The sequence below is a fragment of the Triturus cristatus genome, chromosome 3_2 (assembly GCF_964204655.1).
Source record: "Triturus cristatus chromosome 3_2, aTriCri1.1, whole genome shotgun sequence".
In the NCBI taxonomy this organism is placed as follows: Eukaryota; Metazoa; Chordata; class Amphibia; order Caudata; family Salamandridae; genus Triturus; species Triturus cristatus.
Genome location: NC_140584.1, coordinates 310,520,871 through 310,541,922, shown reverse-complemented (window position 1 = coordinate 310,541,922; position 21,052 = coordinate 310,520,871). Strand labels below are relative to the sequence as shown.

Sequence of the window (21,052 nt, the reverse complement as noted above, 5' to 3'; positions counted from 1 at the left end):
ATGGTCTCTGCATCACTGGCTGAAATCTGGAACAGTACAAGCACAAGGCACTCCGGATTACTCCAGCCCTCTACACAGGTCTCCTCTGGCCCGGCTGGTACAAGCTGTAGATCTCTCTCCTACTACTCCATCTAGGGGTTGAGATCATACACGTACTCCTGCACCTTCCTCAAGAAGGAGATCTAAGTCTTGGTCATAGCAGACGGCTCCGGTCACCGACACGTTCGCCCTCTTCTACACAATCCTCAACGAGGGACTACTCCTACACTTAGACAGCCCACTGTCGAGGGTCTCCCCGATGAATGAAGTCATTACTTTTCAGGATGTTCTGGCCAGAGGGGCAACAAAGTTGAACATTGTTATGCCTACCCAGCAGAGGTCAACCTCAGTAATTTCTGAGACTTAACATCAAAGATCAGTTGCCAGACCATTGTTACCCTTGGTTCCTGGGCTCCTCCAGCCTGGGATGGATACTTTCCTTACACCGGCAACACCCAAGACCACACCAGCGATAATCTTGAAGAAATTCAAACCTTCGGAAGAAGATCCACTATTCCTTAGATCTGACCCGCCTCCTGACTCTGTAATAATTGCAGCTGCAAAAAAGACACATGCAGTGGCCTCCTCGTCAACAGTCCCTCCCGATGAGAGCAGAGCACAGGCTTTGTGGGGGTGAAAAGTCTGCGGCACGTCTGCCTTTATGATGGTCTCCAGCACCTTGGCGCTATTAGGGTGTTATGACAGATCCTTGTGGGACTCGCTTCAAAGGTTTACAGAAAAACTACCCAAAGAAGACCGCAGGGACTTGGAGGAGATAGTGCAGGAAGGAAGCTTGGTGGCAAGCGCCACAGCTGATGGGTCGACACTGTCTGCGCACTCCTATGCACACGGAATCTGTGATAGACGGTCATCCTGACTCCGACTAACTGCTTTAAAACCTGAAGCTCAATCACGGATCCTCAACCTCCCTTTCTCAGGGTCATCCTTGTTTCGCACTCACACAGACGAAATGTCTAGGATGAAGACTGAGCGTGATACCCTGAAGGCGGTAGCGCTTGAAAGAAAGGAGTTCAGGCGCCGATACAGACCATACGATTGACTGATTCAAACCCCTCCGTGGCAGAGGCACCGACATCAGCAGAGCCAATCGAAATCCCACTATCGGGGACGTCGTGCTCCTAGAGGTAGAGGAGTTCCTCGTCAATCTGCTGCCTCAGCAAAAACTCCATCGAACTAATAAGTGGCAGCTTCCCCCATCGCAGTTTCCTACTCCAGTGGGGTGAAGTATAGCCAACCACCTGGAAGAGTGGCGCAACATCACAAAAGACCAATGGGTGTTAACTCCGCTGCAGAATGGGTACTCTGTATTCGGCATCGACCCACGGTCTGAAAATCCCCGCCCCCTCTTGACCGCCACAATCCTTCCATTAAAAGCGACGTACCACCAGATGCATATACTACAGCAGGAAGTATGCCCTCTCCAGCGAAAATCACCCATCGAGGAAGTTCATATATCGCAGCAGGGTCGAGGGGTATATTTAAGGTACGGCATAGTGAAGAAAAAAGGTCGGAAATCGGAGCACAGGCCTATCCTGGATCTGTGCATGGCAGTAGTAGCAGCTGCTCTACGACGCAACGGCATCTTTGTTTATCCTTCTCTCGACCACTGGCTTCTGAAAGGTCCTCTCTTCCTGCCCCCCCCCCCCCCACACCTCCCCAAGCGTGAGGAACCACTGCCAGCAATGTCTAGACCTTTGTCAACGGCTGGGTCGCCACGTCAACTTCGAAAAATCGACTCTGCATCCCACACAGAGAGTCTGCTGTCTGGGGGCTACAATAGACTCTGAAATAGGGAAAGTGTTTACTTCGGAGGAGAGACTGTCATCTATCACTCTGAAATGCTAGCAAATTCTGCGCAGCAGTTTACCTTCGGTCCGTCAGGTTGCCGCTCACCTAGGGTCGATGGCATCCTGCATTTTTCTTGTCCCTAACGCCAGGCTGAGGATGCGTCCTTTACAGCAGGATCCCTCCAGACTCCAGGTCGATGGACAACAAAAGAACAATTGTATCACATCAACATGCTGGAGCTGAGCGCTGTAAATCTAGCCCTCAAGGCCTGCCTTCCTTCGATTCATGAAGAATGACTATGTGGTGTAGTAAAAACACTCTTTGGGGACTAAGTGAGTCCCTCTTGCCAGCAACCAAGTTTTTAATGGCGTAAACGCAAACCCTCTGTTCAGTAGCAGGGCTGCCTCTGGCGTGTCCACAGAAATCCACAAAGAGAGGTTTTACTATACTAAGTCGTCCTTCTTCAGGATGGATTTATGACTTAAAGAATTCTGGAATACACTAAATCTTGGACACCTTAATCACTGTTGCCCTTTACTGTGCAAATACCACTGGAGTACTAGAACCCACTCTGGGTCGAAATCCAACCGGAACTGAGGATCCATACAAAGAGATTAGAGCCCTGAAGAAGTCGCTGCACACAACAATTAAGCGCGACAAAACGCGTGTTGACTAAGGATCTCCGGATTAAACTGAAGTGACTGTTTCAACAGAGGAGCATGAGTTTTTATTATTGTCAATGATACATAATACTGTCTGCTTGTGCAAGGGACTGTTTCACTATATCAACAAGCAGGGGGCACTACATCTCGCCTTCTCTCTCAGGAGGCACAGTGCATCTGGGAGTGGGCAATCCACAGCGGAGTTTCTTAATCAGAACACAACAGCAGGCATGCTCACCAGACTCAAGTCATCATGCCATGAATAGGAATCTGATCAGGTGATTCTCAACAAGATCTTTCTCCTGCAGGCAAGCCAGCTATAGATCTTTTTGCAACTCCAGAGAACAAGTAATGCTGGTACCTCGCAAGTTAGCGTCACCATCCCGTATCTTTGGGAAATGCGTTTTTGATGTCCTGGTCAGGCACCTTTGTCTACGCTTTTCTGCCAATTCCTCTCCAGCCAAGACTGCTGATGAAGATGAAAGCAGAACCCTGCAGAATCATCCTCATGGCCGCATCAACATTGATGCATGGAATTCCTCCTGCTTTCAGAGAGACATCCCATCCTCTTGGACCCCATTCCATTCCTTCAGACTATGTCCCAGGGCCTAGTGCTGCATCCAGATCCTAAATCGCTTCAATTAGCAGCATGGCTGCTGAGTACCTTTTTGTTTGGCCATCTAAACCTCCCATCTGAATGCAGGGAGATTCTCTCCAATGCTCAAGCACAGAGCGCTAACAAAATGTATAAAAGGTAGTGGAAGCGATTCGGCCATTGGTGTCCAGAATCTAAACTATATCCTTTGTCCTCACCTCATGAAATTCTTCCTTACATCCTTTTGTCAAAATCTGGTTTGGCTCACGCCTCCAGTAAGGTCCATCTAGCTGCAAAATCTCATTTTAGAAGGACTTCTTCACTGCCCTCTTTATGGTCAGCTAGGATTGTTAAGCAATTTATGAAAGGAAGGTTTAGAGTCTTTCCGTCTGTCAGACCCACTCCACCGTTCTGGCAGCTTAACATAGTCCTTTCACAACTCATGAGCACCCATTCGAGCCCATTCATAAAGCTGATCTCCGATTCGTTTCCTAGAAGATTGCTTTGCTTCTCGTGTTGACATCCACTAGAAGAGTGAGTGAAATCCTGGCTCTTACCATCCAAGAACCGTTTAGGGATGACAGTAGTCCTACACACCAACACCAAGTTCATTCCCAAAGTTCTTTTGGACTTTCACCTGAATGAGCCGCGTTTCCTCAACTTTTTTTCTACAACCTGCAACACCAGCGGAAAGGGCTCTTCATTCACCGGGTGTACAAAAATGTCTCAAATTCTATCTTCAAATAACAAAAGCGGCGTAGGGTGACCATATGTTGGGGTCGCAGACCGGCGCATAAGTTTGCCCAATGGCTTGAAGATGCTTCGAGATGCCAGACCCTGCTATCTGAATTCTGGGACCTTATGCCTGCGAGATCCTGCCCACCTGACATATGGGGCACCCTAGTGACATACCTTCATTCCCGATCACATCTGAGCCAGACTGCCTCTCCCGCGCTCCCCGCCGGCCCTCCGCCCGCGGCGGTCGCCGGTGTTGGTCAGTAATTTCCCACCTCCCTGTCCCCATCTCCCCCTCTGCCAGGCCTGCTCCTTCCCCTACAGTGCTGTCATCACCTCCTGCAGCTATGTTTAGTTTATGGTGCTATAGCCGTGTTGTACAGGATAATGCTTCTGTTTGCTTGATATTCCCCCATGTCTATTATGCTCCGTAAATGGCCTGATGTGTAAGATGTTTGGATCTGTTGTAAAAGTGTATTTTGATACTGCTGAATTTGTCAAAGGTTTTGAAAAAAAAAAAGAAAAAATGCAAGTAAAACGTTTTACGGAAGTTAGTTTGTCTCCGCAGAGGGCAAGGTCAGCATCAAGTTTCTGCTGATTTTTGTGCAACAGGGAAAGAGTCGATCAGCCTCTGAGTCGTCCTCTTCTGTGCAGCCGTACTCATCAGGAATTGCAAAGACATTGGAGTTTGATCAATAAATTATTCTATCCAGGAGAATCTCTGGTTTCTAGCAAGGTGTTCCACAAAGGGTCTATCCGAGTGGTAAAATGATAATCTGCTGACTTGGAGGCACCCTGAGGGTGGCATCTTGAGTCAAATGAGGGTATGGGGGGGGGGGGGTGTAAGGCAATCGGATCAGTGACGGAGCCACGGTTCACCAAGTAATTAATTCAGAAGGCGTCCGAACTACGGTAATCTCCAAGTTGGCTGGATTGGGCTCACCTTTGGTGAATGGCCCTGTAGGTATCCAAGTCATCCTCAAGAGGTTCTCCATTGCTAACAGGAAGGCCTTAAGCTGCACTGAGTCAGCCAGTGGAGCCTGAAACTCTGCTTCATTTTTTGTTGACATTAGGATCTTCTCCAACGAGTAGGAAGAGACTGCTTTTGGGAAATTGAATCAAGAGTCCGAATGGTCTCTGCAGAGGGAGAGTTTCCTTTAGGAAGAAAATTGGATGGTTTACCGTGAAGAATCACCGGAATGCGGATGTGAATGCTTTGACTAAACCCTGCGGACATTGACTCAAAATTACATGGCCGCACTTTCCCTGGTAGCTTTTGGGTACTTCGAAAAGCCAATGTATTTTTGTAACTTGTTTTTATTGCCATTTTTGAAATTGTAATAGCACAGTGTTACATAGTTGGTCAGCTGACCAAGTATGACGTATAGACTTTCTGCATCCCACAGATATGGTCACCCTCCCTCTGTGTCTGTTTTCTCAATTTGGAAGATTGGTCAGGTGAGTTTCAGGCACGTTAGAGCGTATCTTCTGATTCTTTTAATCTCCACTACTTTGCCCCCATTCTGCCCATATTTTACCCTATTTGCTACCGCATCCTCTGCCTTCATAGATGTTTTTTTTTTTTTTGTCATCGTCCCTCTCTCCCTCCCACCCCCTCCCCTCAGTAAGCATACACCAATCCATGTTTCTGTTCCTCTAGTGTTGAGATTTCTGCCACTCTGCATTTGGGGGCAGTATTTTGTTTTGCCAACACAAGTCAGAGTGCGATCCAGGTCTTTTGATGGGTCGTGGTAGATTACTCGCCTATGATAAGTAGTGTTTGTTGTGGTGACTCGTGTATTCGAGTCCCCAGTGTGCGTGACGTGCTATCCTAGTATTAGTTGCCATTATGTTTGTATCGCAGGGCACACTCGCATGATCTGATCAAACTATCCCATTGTTGCACATCTTCACAAGCATAGTGCACTAGGTGTACTCATTTTGTTTGTAAGGTCTGTCTCGCGTAGGGAATACTATGTAGTAAACCTAGTTGGACTAATAAGAACCCTGCACGTATTGCTTTCACTCTTGCAGGCTCCATTGTAATGCTCCAAACCCAACCACCACATGCAGATGTCATCTGGCTCCGACAAGGACACCTGCGACGTTGCGTTTTAAACCCTGAAATCTTTGGAGGTGATATTTGACCTAGTTGTAAAAATGTTAAGGAATTTCATTCTTTAACACACAGAGGGCTTTGGGCGTGTCTGAGGTGTGGGCAAAAATCTGAAGCCAGCACGTCAATTGGCACCTAATCTATTCAGATGTCATCACAACCAGCAAGTGGAGTCACAGCTAAAGCAACATTGCACCTGCTGATGGGGCTTGGGAGTTTTTGCTTGGAGAAAGTTTTCCTGATCAATCTAGTGCCTGAAGGGATATTCATAAGTTGAGGAACGTGCTGGAAGGTGTATCAATTAGAAAATGTAGTTTTTCTGTCCAGCTGCTTTAAGCCATCTTACCAGGGCTGTGCAATTAAGTTTCCGCTCCATGAAGATATGATAAGATATAATCTTTTCTGCTGGTTACACTCTTGCTTTATGAGTAGAAATGCCATTTCACTTCAGGCCAAACTGGTGTACTCTAGTCACATATAATGCTGCTCTCTTGACCCCCCCAATATGCTCCACATTTTGCCCCTGTTCCCTTGCTGTTTTTGTTTATTGGTAGTGTCCCACAACCCCTGCCCACCCCCATATGGCCCTGCTTACCCTGGCCCCTGCCGTGGCATTTCACCACCAACACCTGCCACATAATATTGCAGTGTGAGTCAGTTCGGGTGGTGACATTTCTGTCTGCACTAAAGATGCAGAACGTAGGGTGCATACCATATTCAGGATGTCATGCTTGTGATTTGCAGCTGAAACTTGGGGTCGGAAGAACTTGTGGCTAAACCTTCTTTTCATGTTGAAGAATTCTGACAATCTTGCTCAACGGGTTATAATGGAGACAGGAATGCAGAGGTTTCATTTTCGATGGGGTTTTTATGTATGATGCACTACAAGGTTGCAATAGCCCCTCCTGCTTTCTATTTAAAGTTTTACCAGTTTTATCAGGCCTTGCATTCATTATTTGAATGCATGCCCATATTGGAAGTGCTCAAATTAGTCATTCTTTTGTAAGGGACATTCTTGCCTCTAGTTGAAACATTTGGCTCCTACTTGGGAACTCGGTCTGCTGCCAGATTTTACAACAGTAGTGTTTTATTCCATGCACCTGAGATCTGTTTCATTTTATATTCCTCTGAGGAGAGTTGAAAACCCATTTACACTTTGCCATAGAGAGGGAAAACCTGTCTGCCTCACCAAGCTGTGCAATCTTCACAGTCTGACCTAGTAATCATCACTCCCAGTGCTTTGCTTCACACGTTCCTTAACTGTTACATGCTTGCTGTGTTCCCAGCTTGACCAATTAACATTCGTATACTTTGTTTCTCAAACTTTCCTTTCTCTTTTAGATGGTGAACAGTCAAAAGAGAAAGATTGAGCAACTCAGTCTTCAATTGAAGGTAAGAGGCTACTATATTGAATGGGAGGTTGGTCCCAGATTGGCTAGAGCACATGCAGGCAATGATCTATAGGGTTGGAGACAGGAGGCTTGTTTCGATGGCGGACTGTAAGTGACCGGAAGAGCTGCAGAAGTGAGCTAAGATTTTAATATTGTTTTAAGCGCAGTTTGACTGTAGTGGTCCTGTGTGATTGAGTTCTGGGCCAAGTGATAGCTGTCTTGAGAGAACCTGTCATTTGATTTAACCCTTTCTCACTGCCCATTTCTACTAGACTCTAAAGGAGCAGGCAGCACAGGAAGAGAGCACAGAGCAGGCTCTGAGTGAGGAATCCAGGAGGAGGGATAAAACTGTGCAGCAGCTCAAAGAAGCTGTGAAAGAGGTGAGAGTCTAATGCTGATTTACAGAATGTATTTAATGATCATTGAGAGCAAATCCATGCATCACAATACTTTAATTAAAAGGTTGGGCAAAATCTCCCCGGGCCCCCTCATCGACTAGCTAGTGCAAGGAAGTTGTGCAAGGAAGTTGTACATCTGGGCACAGCTGAAGGGCAGGTCTTTCTTGGGGAAGAATACCGAGGGCTCAAGAAGCAGCCCATAGCAATTGTGTGGGATGCCTTTCTGGAATCCTTTAGGTCCCAGAAGGACGAGTGTTAAACACTCTATGCAAATTAGACAGGGTCTCCCAATACACTCCCCCGCATCCCACTTGGACTGCAGTGCTTCGGCAAGACAATTTTCCCACTCAATAAGTCCGCGTATCTATCCGGCCCGTCTCATTGGGTTCTCCTCCCGGCCCCTCTACGTATCAGTACGCTATGATCAATTTCATCACACAGAGGACTAGTTTGGGTTAGGATGCATCATACAGTTTAAGAACGGCATTTGAATACAAGTTTATGTATCATTGTGTTTAATATTTTACACTGTAAACAATGAGGTGGTGCTGTATGTATGTCCTGAAATTATAACAATTACTGTGAATGTTGATTCATGTGCTAATATGTGTCCCTTTCCCCAGTTCAACCAATAAAATGTTTTTAAAAAAAGAGGCTGGGCAAGATTTGACTACAAAATTGTGTTTTCATAATGGAGCAAGATGTTGAACAGTAATATTAAACCGGTATTGGAACTTTCATAGATTCACATGCTTGAATCATTCCCAGTCGTCGAGATGAGTCAACGAGGACAGCATACAGACCATCTCCTCTTGATATCCTCCATGGTAGTCCTGGGGAGGATCATAGTCCTGTTCCCCTTCATATCCCTCTTCAGAATCCTCCTTCTGGCACTTAATGTGCAGTTCCGAAGGGCTATGGGCATATCCGAAAGGACAGTCCTCATCGGAGTCCTCCTCTTCCAGGAAGTGAGAGGGTATTGGAGGGGTCACCTTGCTAAGTGATGTGACTTCAGGAGTCGCATGGCGATTTCTGTCTTTTTCTGCAGAATTTTATTTACTCCCGTCGACGATGAAGATATTGCCTTCGACAGCGCCATTGTCGATACTGTTGTCGTCACCGTAGTAGTCACCTCCGTTGTCGATGGAGTTGGAACTGCCTTCGTCAACACCGTCCAAGCTCTCAGAGATCCCGTCGTCAGAACAGGGGTAAGTTGGAGAGTGACCCTTGTCACTCCGCGTTGATGACGGTTTCTTATTAGACTGTGTCGTCGACTGCTTCGTCGACGGTGGTGAATTCTTTTCCGGTCGTTCCTCAAGAGGAACAGAGCAGGGTTTCTTGAACACTTTTCTTCCTTCAGGAGGGGAAGGAGGAGGAACAGAGCTAGACTTCCTCACTTCACTTTTTCCTGCCTTTCTCCTGCTTTAAGTCCTTTCCTCTCCTTTTCACATCGGTGAGGAGATTTAGTTGGACTGAGCCTGTCAGACCGATGGGAGGTCTTTTTAGAGGCTTTTTGAGGGCGCTCCTAGGAAGAAGTATTATCAGACCTTTTTTCAGATCTTCTAGAAGATGAAGCAGATGAGGCCTCATCGCTGTCTTTACTAGAGACTGGATCCCTTCTGGTTTTAAGCTTCTGGAGCCAGGTAAGGAGACATCCCTCACGATTCCTCAAGGTTTTAGTAGAAAAGGTATGACATACCTTGCAGTCCTTGGCCTTGTGGTCCAGATACAAGCAGTATATTATGAGGGTCATCTACATAAAGGCTCTTTTTAGAGCAGGTGACACATCATCTAAAAAGGCCTTTTTTCTACTTGTCTACCATAATAAAAAGAGAATAGACCAAGATTGTAGAGTAATCTGGAAAAGTACAGCTGAAGAGTTCTCTCCAAAGTAGTAGAATAAGGAATAACTGAGCAGAGCCCAGTGGAGACTCCCTAGCACAATGTGCGGTAGCAAATCTGAAGGTCTGAGGTTCTCTCAGGAGGGTTCTAGATAGTGAGGCTGATATGATTGGTTGTCGATTTTATTTGGTCTCTTTTACAAAAGGAGGTGGATATGTTACAAAACGGGAATGGGCCTGGGCCTGGTTAGGTCTCGCCTACGCAGCGCGCATGCGCTACATAGGAGGGCCTCTAGCCGTCGCTCTGCTCATTTTCAAGCACACACTCTTGCTTGTGGCGGCATCCACCTTGCGGGAGCGAGCAGGTGCGCGCCACAAGCACGAGTGTAGTGCTTGAAAATGAGAAGACTGCGCACGCACCACTCCCAGGCTCACCTCCTACTCCCCCTCTCTCTCACGCAAATAAGCAGAACAAAAGCAATTCTAAAACGGAGCTGTTTTTTCACATCAGAAACATGTCAGAAAGCTTTCGCTGTTGTTTCACCAAATCTTTTATTTCATTACTGACAGAAGGTTCAGAACTTGAACACACTTCAGTTTAATTCTGTTGGGACTCTTCTGTTCCATAAAATCTCCTAGATTCTGAGTTTTCTGACAGCATGCATTTAATGTCTTCGCTTGTGACAGATGACATTGACATAGACTCCATGTGGTGTAAATTAAGTTAATTCAGGCTGCTGACTGGCACACGCAGGGAACAGAGAAATACAGCCAGGTATCACAAGACAAGTCAGTACACGAGTTCATTTGTGAGCCACTGACGTGTTTTTTTTTTTTATTAAAGGAGCATTGCGCTTTAATGCGCTTTAAATTTTATTGTATTTAATATTCGGCCTCTTTCTGCTATCTCATGTGCCCCCTTCGAGATCCTCTTCTCCATCCGCATTCTGCCACCCCCACCATGCCCACCGCCACGCCCACCACGCCCACCCCCGCCACCACGCTCACCCCCGCCACCATCGCCACGTCCTCCGCCACGTCCTCCGCCACCATCGCCACGTCCTCCGCCACCATCGCCACGTCCTCCGCCACCATCGCCACGTCCTCCGCCACCATCGCCACGTCCTCCGCCACCATCGCCACGTCCTCCGCCACCATCGCCACGTCCTTCGCCACCATCGCCACGTCCTTCGCCACCATCGCCACGTCCTTCGCCACCATCGCCACGTCCTTCGCCACGTCCTTCGCCACCATCGCCACGTCCTTCGCCACCATCGCCACGTCCTTCGCCACCATCGCCACGTCCTTCGCCACCATCGCCACGTCCTTCGCCACCATCGCCACGTCCTTCGCCACCATCGCCACGTCCTTCGCCACCATCGCCACGTCCTTCGCCACCATCGTCACGTCCTTCGCCACCATCGCCACGTCCTTCGCCACCATCGCCACATCCTCCACCACTACCACGTCGTCCACCACCACGTCCACCAACCGGGACAGGTAAAGTGTAATAGGAGTGTCCACACCGGCTGTACATGGGACATATAAGGATGCATTGGGTGCGAGAAGATGGGAATAGGGGCTAGAAGTATTACACCAGACCCAAGATACATTTTGAAGTGGCACAATGTCACAGGGTTCCTGTAAAAGCACTCGCAGCATCTCTACCTCACAGTGGCATACTCTCACAAGCCACTCACTCAAAACAAGCATTGGCATAGCCAATAGGTCTCGCCTTTGGGACCTTATAAGTGTTTAGCCATGCAATACTTGATGTTGTTGCACCAAGGATATTGTGCTGGATAACTAAACACTTGTAAGATCCCAAAGGCGAGACCTATTGGCTATGCCAATGCTTGTTTTTAGTTTGTAATAGCTTTGCATTACTGTTTTTATATACCGGTGACTCTCATCTCGACGACTGGGAATGACTCAAGCATGTGAATCTATGAAAGTTTCCAATACGGGAGAACCAAAGTTAAAGGTAAGTAACTTGTTTTCTTACTCTGAAAGGCAAGGTGTGAATGCTACACTGACAGGTTATCTACTATCATTCCTTTTCATACCTCAGTGTTATTTCCACTGTAACACTGTCATGGTATTCTCTGATGTCCCACACATGGGATCCTGGAACACCATTTCATCAAATGATTGACAGTATCAAAAGAAAAACAGAGGTAACATTTTTTTGCAGATGCTCTCTTCTGAGTTTTATAAACCATTCCTGTTAGCCAAATTAAGCAGTGTTTTTGGCTGAAAATCACTGACTAAACACCTAATTAAAGAGAAAATGGAGTATGTATTAAGCAAATCAAGTATAGTGTTAAATTGTCGTCGCACTTCTCAGGAGTTTTTAAGCAGCCGGCCTTTCCATAGTGCAGTGCCTGTAAGGTAATTCGTTTTTATGACTAACTTGAGAAGTATCCTCAAAGACTGCTGCTTTTTAAGGCTTAGTTTAGCAGAAAATGTACTTTTTTTATTTTTAGTTTTTCTTGCTTCACTTCACATTTTATGGTGTTCCCTTAAGTGTTTACCCTCACCTCGATCTTTAGAGCCACCGTGCTGCGTAGAAATGCAATAGAGTGACCTCTGGGCTAGAGAGGGTGTTCGCTTTATAGTAAAACTGGAGAGAGTCGCTAAACAGCCTACTTTTCCCAGAGGGGTGAGAGAGCTGTCGCCCACTTTTGCACCTGGTGTGACCCGGTCTGAGCTGGTGGAGCCCTTGTGCGGTTCCTGTAGTTCTCTTCCAGGGGATCCTCCTCAATAGTCATAAGCACTGAATATTCCCGCCCATGTGCGGGGACCCCGGAAATAATAAAATTATATTTGAAAAACATATATATATATATATATATATATAATTTTTCCAAGCCAATGCAGCCCCCATAGTAGGCTAGACAATGTAGATATAAATATCCAATAACACACCATGTGTATAATAATACACCTAAATCTCCTTTTTTTTTTTTTTTTAAATGAGGTAAAAACTAATGAGAGAGAAAAGAAAACACTGTGCCAAACACAGATCCACAAAACATTGTTAGCCTGCAGGCTGCATTGCAATACAATACCATAGAGACTGAAAAGCCTTGTACAGGTAAAAACTGGCACCGTGCCTTTAAGGCAGCCCTGATTCCAATATCCCATCATGCCTCAGGGGTGACAGTTGGGCCAGTTGTTCTTTCCGACTCCTTCTGTCAGGACCCTGGAATTCAGCTCTCTTCAGTTTTGACTTTCTAGTCAAAGATTGCTAATTTTCTAGTGAATTTTTTGCTTCATCTTTATTATTCTCTTTTGGTGAAGCATTTTTCCTCTCATTCTCCTGCTTCCTGTCAACATTGTAAGGACCTTTCTAAGAGGACTTTGAAAGAAAGGGAGAGGATTAGGCTTTATGGCCTTTCTGAAATGCTGTCGACGTCGAAGGAGTTGATCCCTGTGTGTTCTCCATCGGCGTCGAAGACTCCAGCGGCGGGATCGTCGTTGAGAGGTGAGGAGGCCAGGGAGACTCATACTTCCAAGAGAAAATCAACGTTGATGCAAGATCCGGCGGCGAAACGCATTCGTTCATCGTCAAACTTCGCCGTCGAGGAAATATCGTTCGGCGTCGAAGGAGAAACCTCATCGTTCGACGTCGAAGTCAACATCTAGACGGAAGTCGACGTCGAAGGAAAGAAGGTAGACGTCAATCTACTTCGAGGCGAAGATCGTCGTCAAAAGAACACGGGCGATCATCGACGTCGAGACTTGATTCGCCGTCGAGGGAGAAGCGATCGTCGTCGAAGACATTGCTGATGTCGAGACGAAGGTCGTCGTCGGAGCATGAATCGACGTCAAAGCGGGCGCCTCCGTCTGGATCGACGTCGAGGCGGGCGCCTCCGTCGTTAAAGATGTTCATGACGTCGGCGATGATACAGATGTCGAGGCGAAGTTCCCCATTGGGATCTAGGCCTCCGTCCAGGAGAAGCCCTCCGTCGACGACTAGGCTCTCGACGTCGAGGCATGACTCATCGCCGGTTATCCACTCGGCGTCTAGGTCCAGATCTCCGGCGATAGGCCTATCACCGTCGAGACAGTCCTCTGCTGTGGGGTATCAGGAAACGTCGAATCGACATCCAGGTCCGCGTCGAGACGCAAGTCTCCGCATAGTGAAGTATACACCAGATGTGGCATCGGAGCATGATTCAGCCTCTGGCTCTCCACCTATTTCTATTTCACCTTCAGCCTCAGCAGGATCAGGATCTCCTCCTTCAAGATCCAGATCACCTGAAGTGATAAATTCATCTCCAGCTCCTATTTCACCAATAGAGCATCCTGGGCCAACAAGTCCTCAATTGACAGCGTCACCGACACCACTAAGGCAGGAAGAGGATCATCCTCCGGAACTAAGCCCCACCAGAGTGCTGCCTCAGTCCATACCACCACGTATGCCTTCCATGGCGCATGCAGTAAGCATTTCCTTAACCAGATTGAGGAATCTTACCCAGCCTAGGAGACCACTAAGTTCCCACTCTCGGGAAAGAGAGTATGATCGGCGCTCACATTCGCCCAGGAGAAGATCGAGGTCCACCTCTCACAGAAGAGTCGGTGCGATCTGAGAGAAGACGGCGTAGGTCTCCTACATCCTCTTCAAGTCGTTCTTCCAAGAGAGATTACTCCCCCCACACTTTCAGATACTCCTCCATCTCGAGTTTCTCCAGTGGATGACATCAGCACTTTTCAAGATGTTTTGTGCAGAGGAGCGGAAAAGTTGAACATTCCAATGCCTGTTCAAGAGACAACTTCCTCAGTCATCTTTGAGACCCTTCATGAAAGAACGGCGTCTCGTCCACTGTTGCCCCTGCTCCCTGGGTTGCTTAAACCAGTGATGGACGTCTTCCTCACGCCGGCTACCATCAAGTCCGCTCCGGCGCGAATACTTAAGAAATATCGTCCTGCTCCGGAGGATCCTCTGTTTCTCAAGGCGGACCCTCCACCTGACTCTGATCACTGCGGCCGCCAGGAAAACCCACTCAGTGGCTTTGTCATCCACAGTGCCGCCGGACAAGGAAAGCAAGACGCAAGACTCTTGGGGAAGAAGAGTGTGCGGATCGGCTGCCTCGAGTTTGAAAGTTGCCAGAGCCTCAGCGCTCTTGGGACGCTACGACAGATCACTTTGGGATTCTCTCCAAAGATTCATAGAGAAACTTCCGCAGGAGGATAGAAAGGACTTTGAGGAGATCTTGCAGGAGGGCAGTCTGGTCTCTAATCAAGTCATAAGTGCGGCAGCAGATGGAGCAACGCTGGCAGCTCACTCCTACGCCCATGGTATTTCAGCCAGAAGATCTTCTTGGCTAAGATTAACGACTCTTAAACCTGATGCACAAGCCAGAATTGTCAATCTGCCCTTTTCTGGGAGTTCGCATTTTGGTTTACATACCGATGACGAGATGGCTCGTATGAAGTCAGAACTTGAGACCATGAAAGCCGTGGGGCTAGAGAAAAGAAAAGAGTTCCGTCGTCGTAGGGGAACTGACAGGCGTACCTTCCAGCAGAGTGTTCAAACCCCTCACTGGCAGAAGTACCAAGACCAGCAAGGGCAGAAAAAACAACAATTCCAATCCCGCAGATCAACTAGAGGACGAGGAAACAGCCAGTCCAACAGTGGAAACAAAGCTCAAGGCAAGCAATGAGCAATCTCTATCTCCAATACCGTCCACCGCTCCGGTGGGAGGAAGTATTTCGCGACATCTTCCAGAGTGGCAAAACATCACCAGAGACAAGTGGGTTCTAACTATACTGCAACATGGATACTCTCTTCGTTTCCGGAGACCTCCTCCATCTGTCCACCCGGTACATTCGTCTTATCAACTCAAGATGCTAAGAGAAGAGGTGGCAACCCTCCTACTCAAATCGGCCATAGAAAGGGTTCCGAGAGCGCAGAGAGGGAGAGGAGTCTACTCCAGATATTTTCTAATTCGGAAGAGAAGTACAAAAACCGAGTTCAGACCCATCTTGGATTTACAAACACTCAACAAACCTATCAAGAGGGAGAAGTTTCGCATGCTTGCACTTCACCAAATATATCCACATCTCCGTCGAGGCGATTGGATGTGCTCGCTGGACCTGCAAGGCACGTATTTTCATATACCCATCTGCCAGCGTCATCGGAAATTCCTAAGATTCGTGGTAGGAACCTCCCACTATCAGTTCAAGGTTCTACCATTTGGCCTGAAATCAGCACATCGAGTGTTCACAAAGTGCATGGCGGTGGTAGCTGCGGCCCTGAGGCGCGAAGGAGTCTTCATCTATCCCTATCTAGACTGGTTACTAAAAGGTCCATCGCCTCAGACTGTAAGTTCACAGCTGACACGCTGCCTGGATCTGTGTCACCGATTGGGGCTCCAGGTGAATCGCAAGAAATCCACCTTCACACCAACGCAAAGGATACACTACCTGGGAGCGATTAAGATTCCGAACTAGGAAAAGTGTTTCCTTCGGAGGAGAGACAGTTATCCCTCGCTCAAAAAGGCAGGCATGTTATAACCAACAGGCTGTCTACAGCGCGACAGATATCATCCCTGCTAGGGGCCATGGCATCTTGCATATTCCTAGTGCCCAACGCCAGGTTGCGGATGCGTCCTCCAACAGGATCTAGAGGACAAATGGGACCAAAAGTCTTCTCTCTTGGAGGACAAAGTGTGCCTTTCCACAACGGCCAGGCAGTCGATCAAGTGGTGGTTGAAGTCGAGCAATCTACAGGTGGGGATTCCTTTCCATCAGGAACCTCCATTGCAAACACTGATCACCTACGCATCGCTACAAGGTTGGGGCGCGCATCTGGGGTCTCTACAGACTCGGGGGCTTTGGTCCTGCAGCGAGCAGCTTTATCACATCAACATGCTAGAGCTCAGGGCAGTACATCTCGCCTCAAGGCTTTCCTGCCATCAATCAGCACGAGTTCCATTTTAGTACAAACGGACAACACCACCACGATGTACTACCTGAACCAGCAGGGGGGTACTCGTTCCAAGACACTCTCGCTGGAGGCGCAATCCCTGTGGCACTGGATCCTGGCAAGGAACATTTCCATAACGGCGGTGCACCTGCCAGGCGAGCTCAACGTTCAAGCGGACTCACTCAGTCGGCACTTTTAAGACCCAAAGGACTGGGTCCTCAACGACGAGGTGCTAGAGAACATTTTCGAGGAGTGGGGCCGTCCGCAAGTAGATCTCTTCGCGGACGAAAACAACACAAAATGCCGAGGCTTCACCTCAAGGTACTATCGACCAGGGTCTCTGGGGAATGATTTTTTGATCGACTGGTCAATGACCTTTGTGTACGCCTAGGCTTTCCTGTTTTCAGTTTCTATTTTTGGTGAATTCTGGTGGTGTTTTTTCAGTGTTTTCCAGTGATTTCAAAACCTCAAAAAAACAGTGCTTTTCAGTGGTTACTCATTTTCGCCCCCAAAAAAACAACAAACGGTGTTTTACCGGTGTTTATGGGACGCTTTGCTTTTATTATTGTTTGCTTTCTTAATTGGTGCATGGAATATAGACAGTCTATGTACAGTGTATATGAGGTTAAAATACATCTTTACAAGTCGAATTTATTGTAGTACACCATACAATATTTTTTCAGTGAATCTTTGGTCATTCGCGCTCTTTCCTACCCATGTACACTTTTATTTGGGAAAAGGCCCTCTCGACATTGGCACTTGAGACTGGCAACGCCAAAACAGACAGTACACAATTTGCCAACTCTGGCCACTGACGTAGCTTTCCATGCCAGTATTGATGCACCTCAAGGTTGACATTCTCTGGGCCAGGTTCTGCGACATATGCGTTGAACTGGGTGCATATGCCCTCCGAGGTGTTAAAGCGGTCAAAAATGAAGCTGTACTTCGCAAAATCTGGAGAAAATGCCCCTTTACGGAAGGGATCTAACACTTGCGCAGAGTACCAAAGTGAGGCTTCATTGGCTTCAAACGCCATGGTTGGTGAAGGGACATTTCTATGCATCATAGCTAGCCATTTCTCATGCATTGTGAAATAAAATTTCCTGAATTGGTCCTCAACACTTCTCTGCTTACCAAGTGGCAAGCATTCTAACAGGGAACATGTTGCAGTGCCAAAGTCACTAAAAGTGTCGCCTAGCCTACTCTCGAGGAGATGTTTGACATCTACACCAATGATGCTGAACACTTGGTAGACCAGGGTGTTTTCTGACTCTAGTTTTTTTATTATGTCCACTACAACAGTCATATATTAAGAATGCAGTACAATGTACTTTTTTTTACATCGCTATCAATATGCACCCGAAGATCCTCACATTTCTTGCCTTTTGCATCATCACTAAGCAAAAAATCAGTAAACGGTCGCCACATAGATAAAATTGCATTCACGGCCTCTAGGACTGAGAACCACCGACTAAATGACACAGTTGGGATTACTTTTTCTTTGCTGCCACACAACACAAAATGAGAAATATTTGCGTTTTAGTTCCTGCGCATACCGAAACAGTGCACCTGAATGGACTACAAAATCAATAGCATTCTTCATTAGCTCAGAAGATTGGAGAGCTGCTTTCAGCATACCATCTAGCAAATGGCATGGGTCTCTTACAGGGAAACACTTCAGCTCAGGTATTGCTTTTGAAAGGTCATCACATAACTTTTTCATATACGTAGCGGAATCGCTGCAAATACAATGTCACTCCAATCTTTGTTAAACTTTGTCAGAACTCTCTGCAGCAGCATTCTAAGTGACACTGCGTTGCATGTTTCCAGTACATCTAGATCTGCCATGATGGTACGTCTGTACCATCCATTTTTTGCATCACAAAATGTGATTAGCACTGCCACTGCTGGGTCGCCACGCATTTCTGGGGTTTCATCAAGGGTAACAGATCTTTACATCACCCTGGAGTAACTCTGAAATATGTTCGATATCTGCAAGGAACACCTCTGGTAGGTATTTGTCATACATTTGTGTTGCTCTTGGTAATGTTTTGCATGCTGGTGCACGCTTGCGGAACAGATTCCCAATGGGTCCATCGGCTTGGTGTAAGCTGGTTCCAGATTGCACTAGGGCACGTACAAATTCATGTGCCACATCCATTTCTTCCTCACGTTTTCTTTTGAAGCGTGTCATTGTCTCAGCAAGAGACATCTGGCATAGGCTGTCGCTATTAGGTGGCTCTTTCAATTTTAAGTGGGTCTTGGTGACAAGATGCTCAGCAATTCGGCTTGCAGTCTTCCCAGTTACTATTGGGACAGTCACTCTGCAAAACCTGCAAATTAACATCTTTTGCCCACGCACTTCTTCAACCATGAAATCTTTGTTTTCCAGCACATAATCTTCTGCCGTCTTTATTCTGCGGGGCATGTTGTTCTGCGCAAACTAGATCATAAAAGAAACACTTAGAAACCGGTTGTGTACTGTTGAAAAAATAATGAAGCCACTAAACAGGCTGCCAACCAATTGGTGAAATTGACGAACACATATTTGAGGCATAGCATAAGAATCCATTTTATCTTTAAAGCCTGATGACACCAAACAAAAAGTCTACCCAGCCACCCGAATGAGACTCTCAGTCCAAATGCGTTTCAACGATAGGCACAATGTGGCTCAGAATCCTCGCTCTGGGAGTCTCTCCCTTGTCCTCTTGGCCTTGAATTGACTAAGTCTTGTAAATGTGTTTGTTCCAATAGCTGACCTTGAAGCAAAACCTTCAGCCATCAGGCCTATAACAGGAACATTCACGAAAACTGGCAATTTGCAGTTTCTAAGTACTTTTGATTGAAAACATTAAAAATCTGTATCCCTGGTACCCTAAATGCTTTTTACCCATCATGCTTTTAGAAAGAATTCGGTTCTGGATGTATGCACATTAGCTAACCTCCAGCTTGCCTAAAAGTGATTAAAACTTTGTGGTCGAAAGCCCTTAGGCCAAATTCACGCGTTAAAGTCCAAATAAATGCGATGTTTATACAGATGCAGGTCAGGTAACCTATTGCCAGGAGAATGTTCAGCTTAATGAAAGGGGAATGTTGAATCCATGTGTACAGTATGAAACATTCATATACAGTTCAACAGTAATAAGGACCGGCGGCGTAAATATACTTACATAGCTCCCAGATGCGCAACTACAGTCAAATTTTGGGGGGGGGGGGGAGGATTCTTCCAGCAATCGGCAGAATGGAGATGCAGGGGCTCTAAGAAGGGGGGAAAAACAAAAAGGTATTTTTGCAAAACCCAAAATACTTTACTACAGAAAAGCTGCAACCACTATGTAATGAATTTACATGGAGATGTTATTGATAAACACGCACGCACACAAAAACATACTATTTACAGGCTTTACTGGCGCCTCTGTAGCTATGGTTAAATCCACCTTTGCATAGCAGAGGCACAACTAGAGCCAAATTTCAGGGGGGGGGGGGGGGGGTAAGAAAAAATTTCGGGGGGGGGGGGGGGGGGGGCTGAATCTTTTAAGCCATAGTTGTAAATACCATTCTGGCGGCCTGAGGAGCAGGGTGCCGCTCCACCCACCCACACACACACTTGTCAGTGCTGCTAGAAACATGGGTTCCCTTTTTGTTGCGCAAACTACTGAAGCATCACCCGGGGCCTTCCATGGGTTATGCAGGCTTCATCCAGAGCCCAGCCCTGGCAGCCTCACTTGGAGCTCTGATGACCACACCAGAGGCCCGCACTGATGCTACGTCATAGCATAGGTTTCCCATCTGCAGGGTACAATAACATACATGCCAGCATTTCAGAAAAGCAAAGTGGAAGATTTAAAAAAAAAAAAATAATAATCGGGAGAATGGGGCCTTCAATCGGGTTTCTGTCATGTATGGACTTTGGAAGTGCATGCTGCTGCAGGATCGGACATTTGAAAGCAACTTCACGTGTTTTTTTATCGCCTTTCAGAAGCATGGAGCGCAATGGCAGGCAGAGAAAGAGAGGGATGCAAGAGTTTGAACTGGCCTGGCAGGTTGCGGTCAGTGCATACACCCCCCCCCCCCTCTCCCCCGTCAGCCCGGGCTGAATTAGCTTCAGGCACACACACAGCCGCAGCCCCCCCGCCCCCAGTACTTCACAGACCATTCGCTTGTTAATGAGGCTTAGTTGTTTTTTCGCCTCTTTAGGCCGGCTTTAGGGCGGTGCGACCGGTGCCACCGAACCGGGTGCTGGCTTCCTGGGGGCACCGTGTTTGAAAGTTTATTAAGCTTTTGAACCTGTTGCAGCGTTTCTTTCCCCCGGCAATTACCAGACTTCACATAAATGTCAAGAAAACTCGTGTGATTAATTATCTTCCTGGACAGAGCTCTGTGTTTTGTAAAGTTGAGGTTTTGACTTAGGTGAAGTTAGTGCAGAGGATTAATATGCCTGCTGCATACAACGTGTACCAACTAGATTACAGAGTGCATATGATGTAAACAGATCAGCAGATCATTGCTTTCAAAACAGACTTGCAACACAT

At 47.0% G+C, this 21,052-nt stretch overlaps 1 protein-coding gene across 2 annotated transcripts in view; it reads left to right on the top strand.

Annotated features, from left to right (window-relative positions):
- The window catches only part of CEP85 (centrosomal protein 85), a 300,410-nt gene that overhangs the window by 206,771 nt on the left and 72,587 nt on the right, over positions 1-21,052 (top strand). For both annotated transcript variants that reach the window (XM_085647752.1, XM_085647753.1), the window contains exons 11-12: positions 7,298-7,348; positions 7,620-7,727. In XM_085647752.1, the coding sequence (XP_085503878.1) occupies positions 7,298-7,348; positions 7,620-7,727 (159 nt within the window). The remainder of the gene's footprint in view (positions 1-7,297; positions 7,349-7,619; positions 7,728-21,052) is intronic.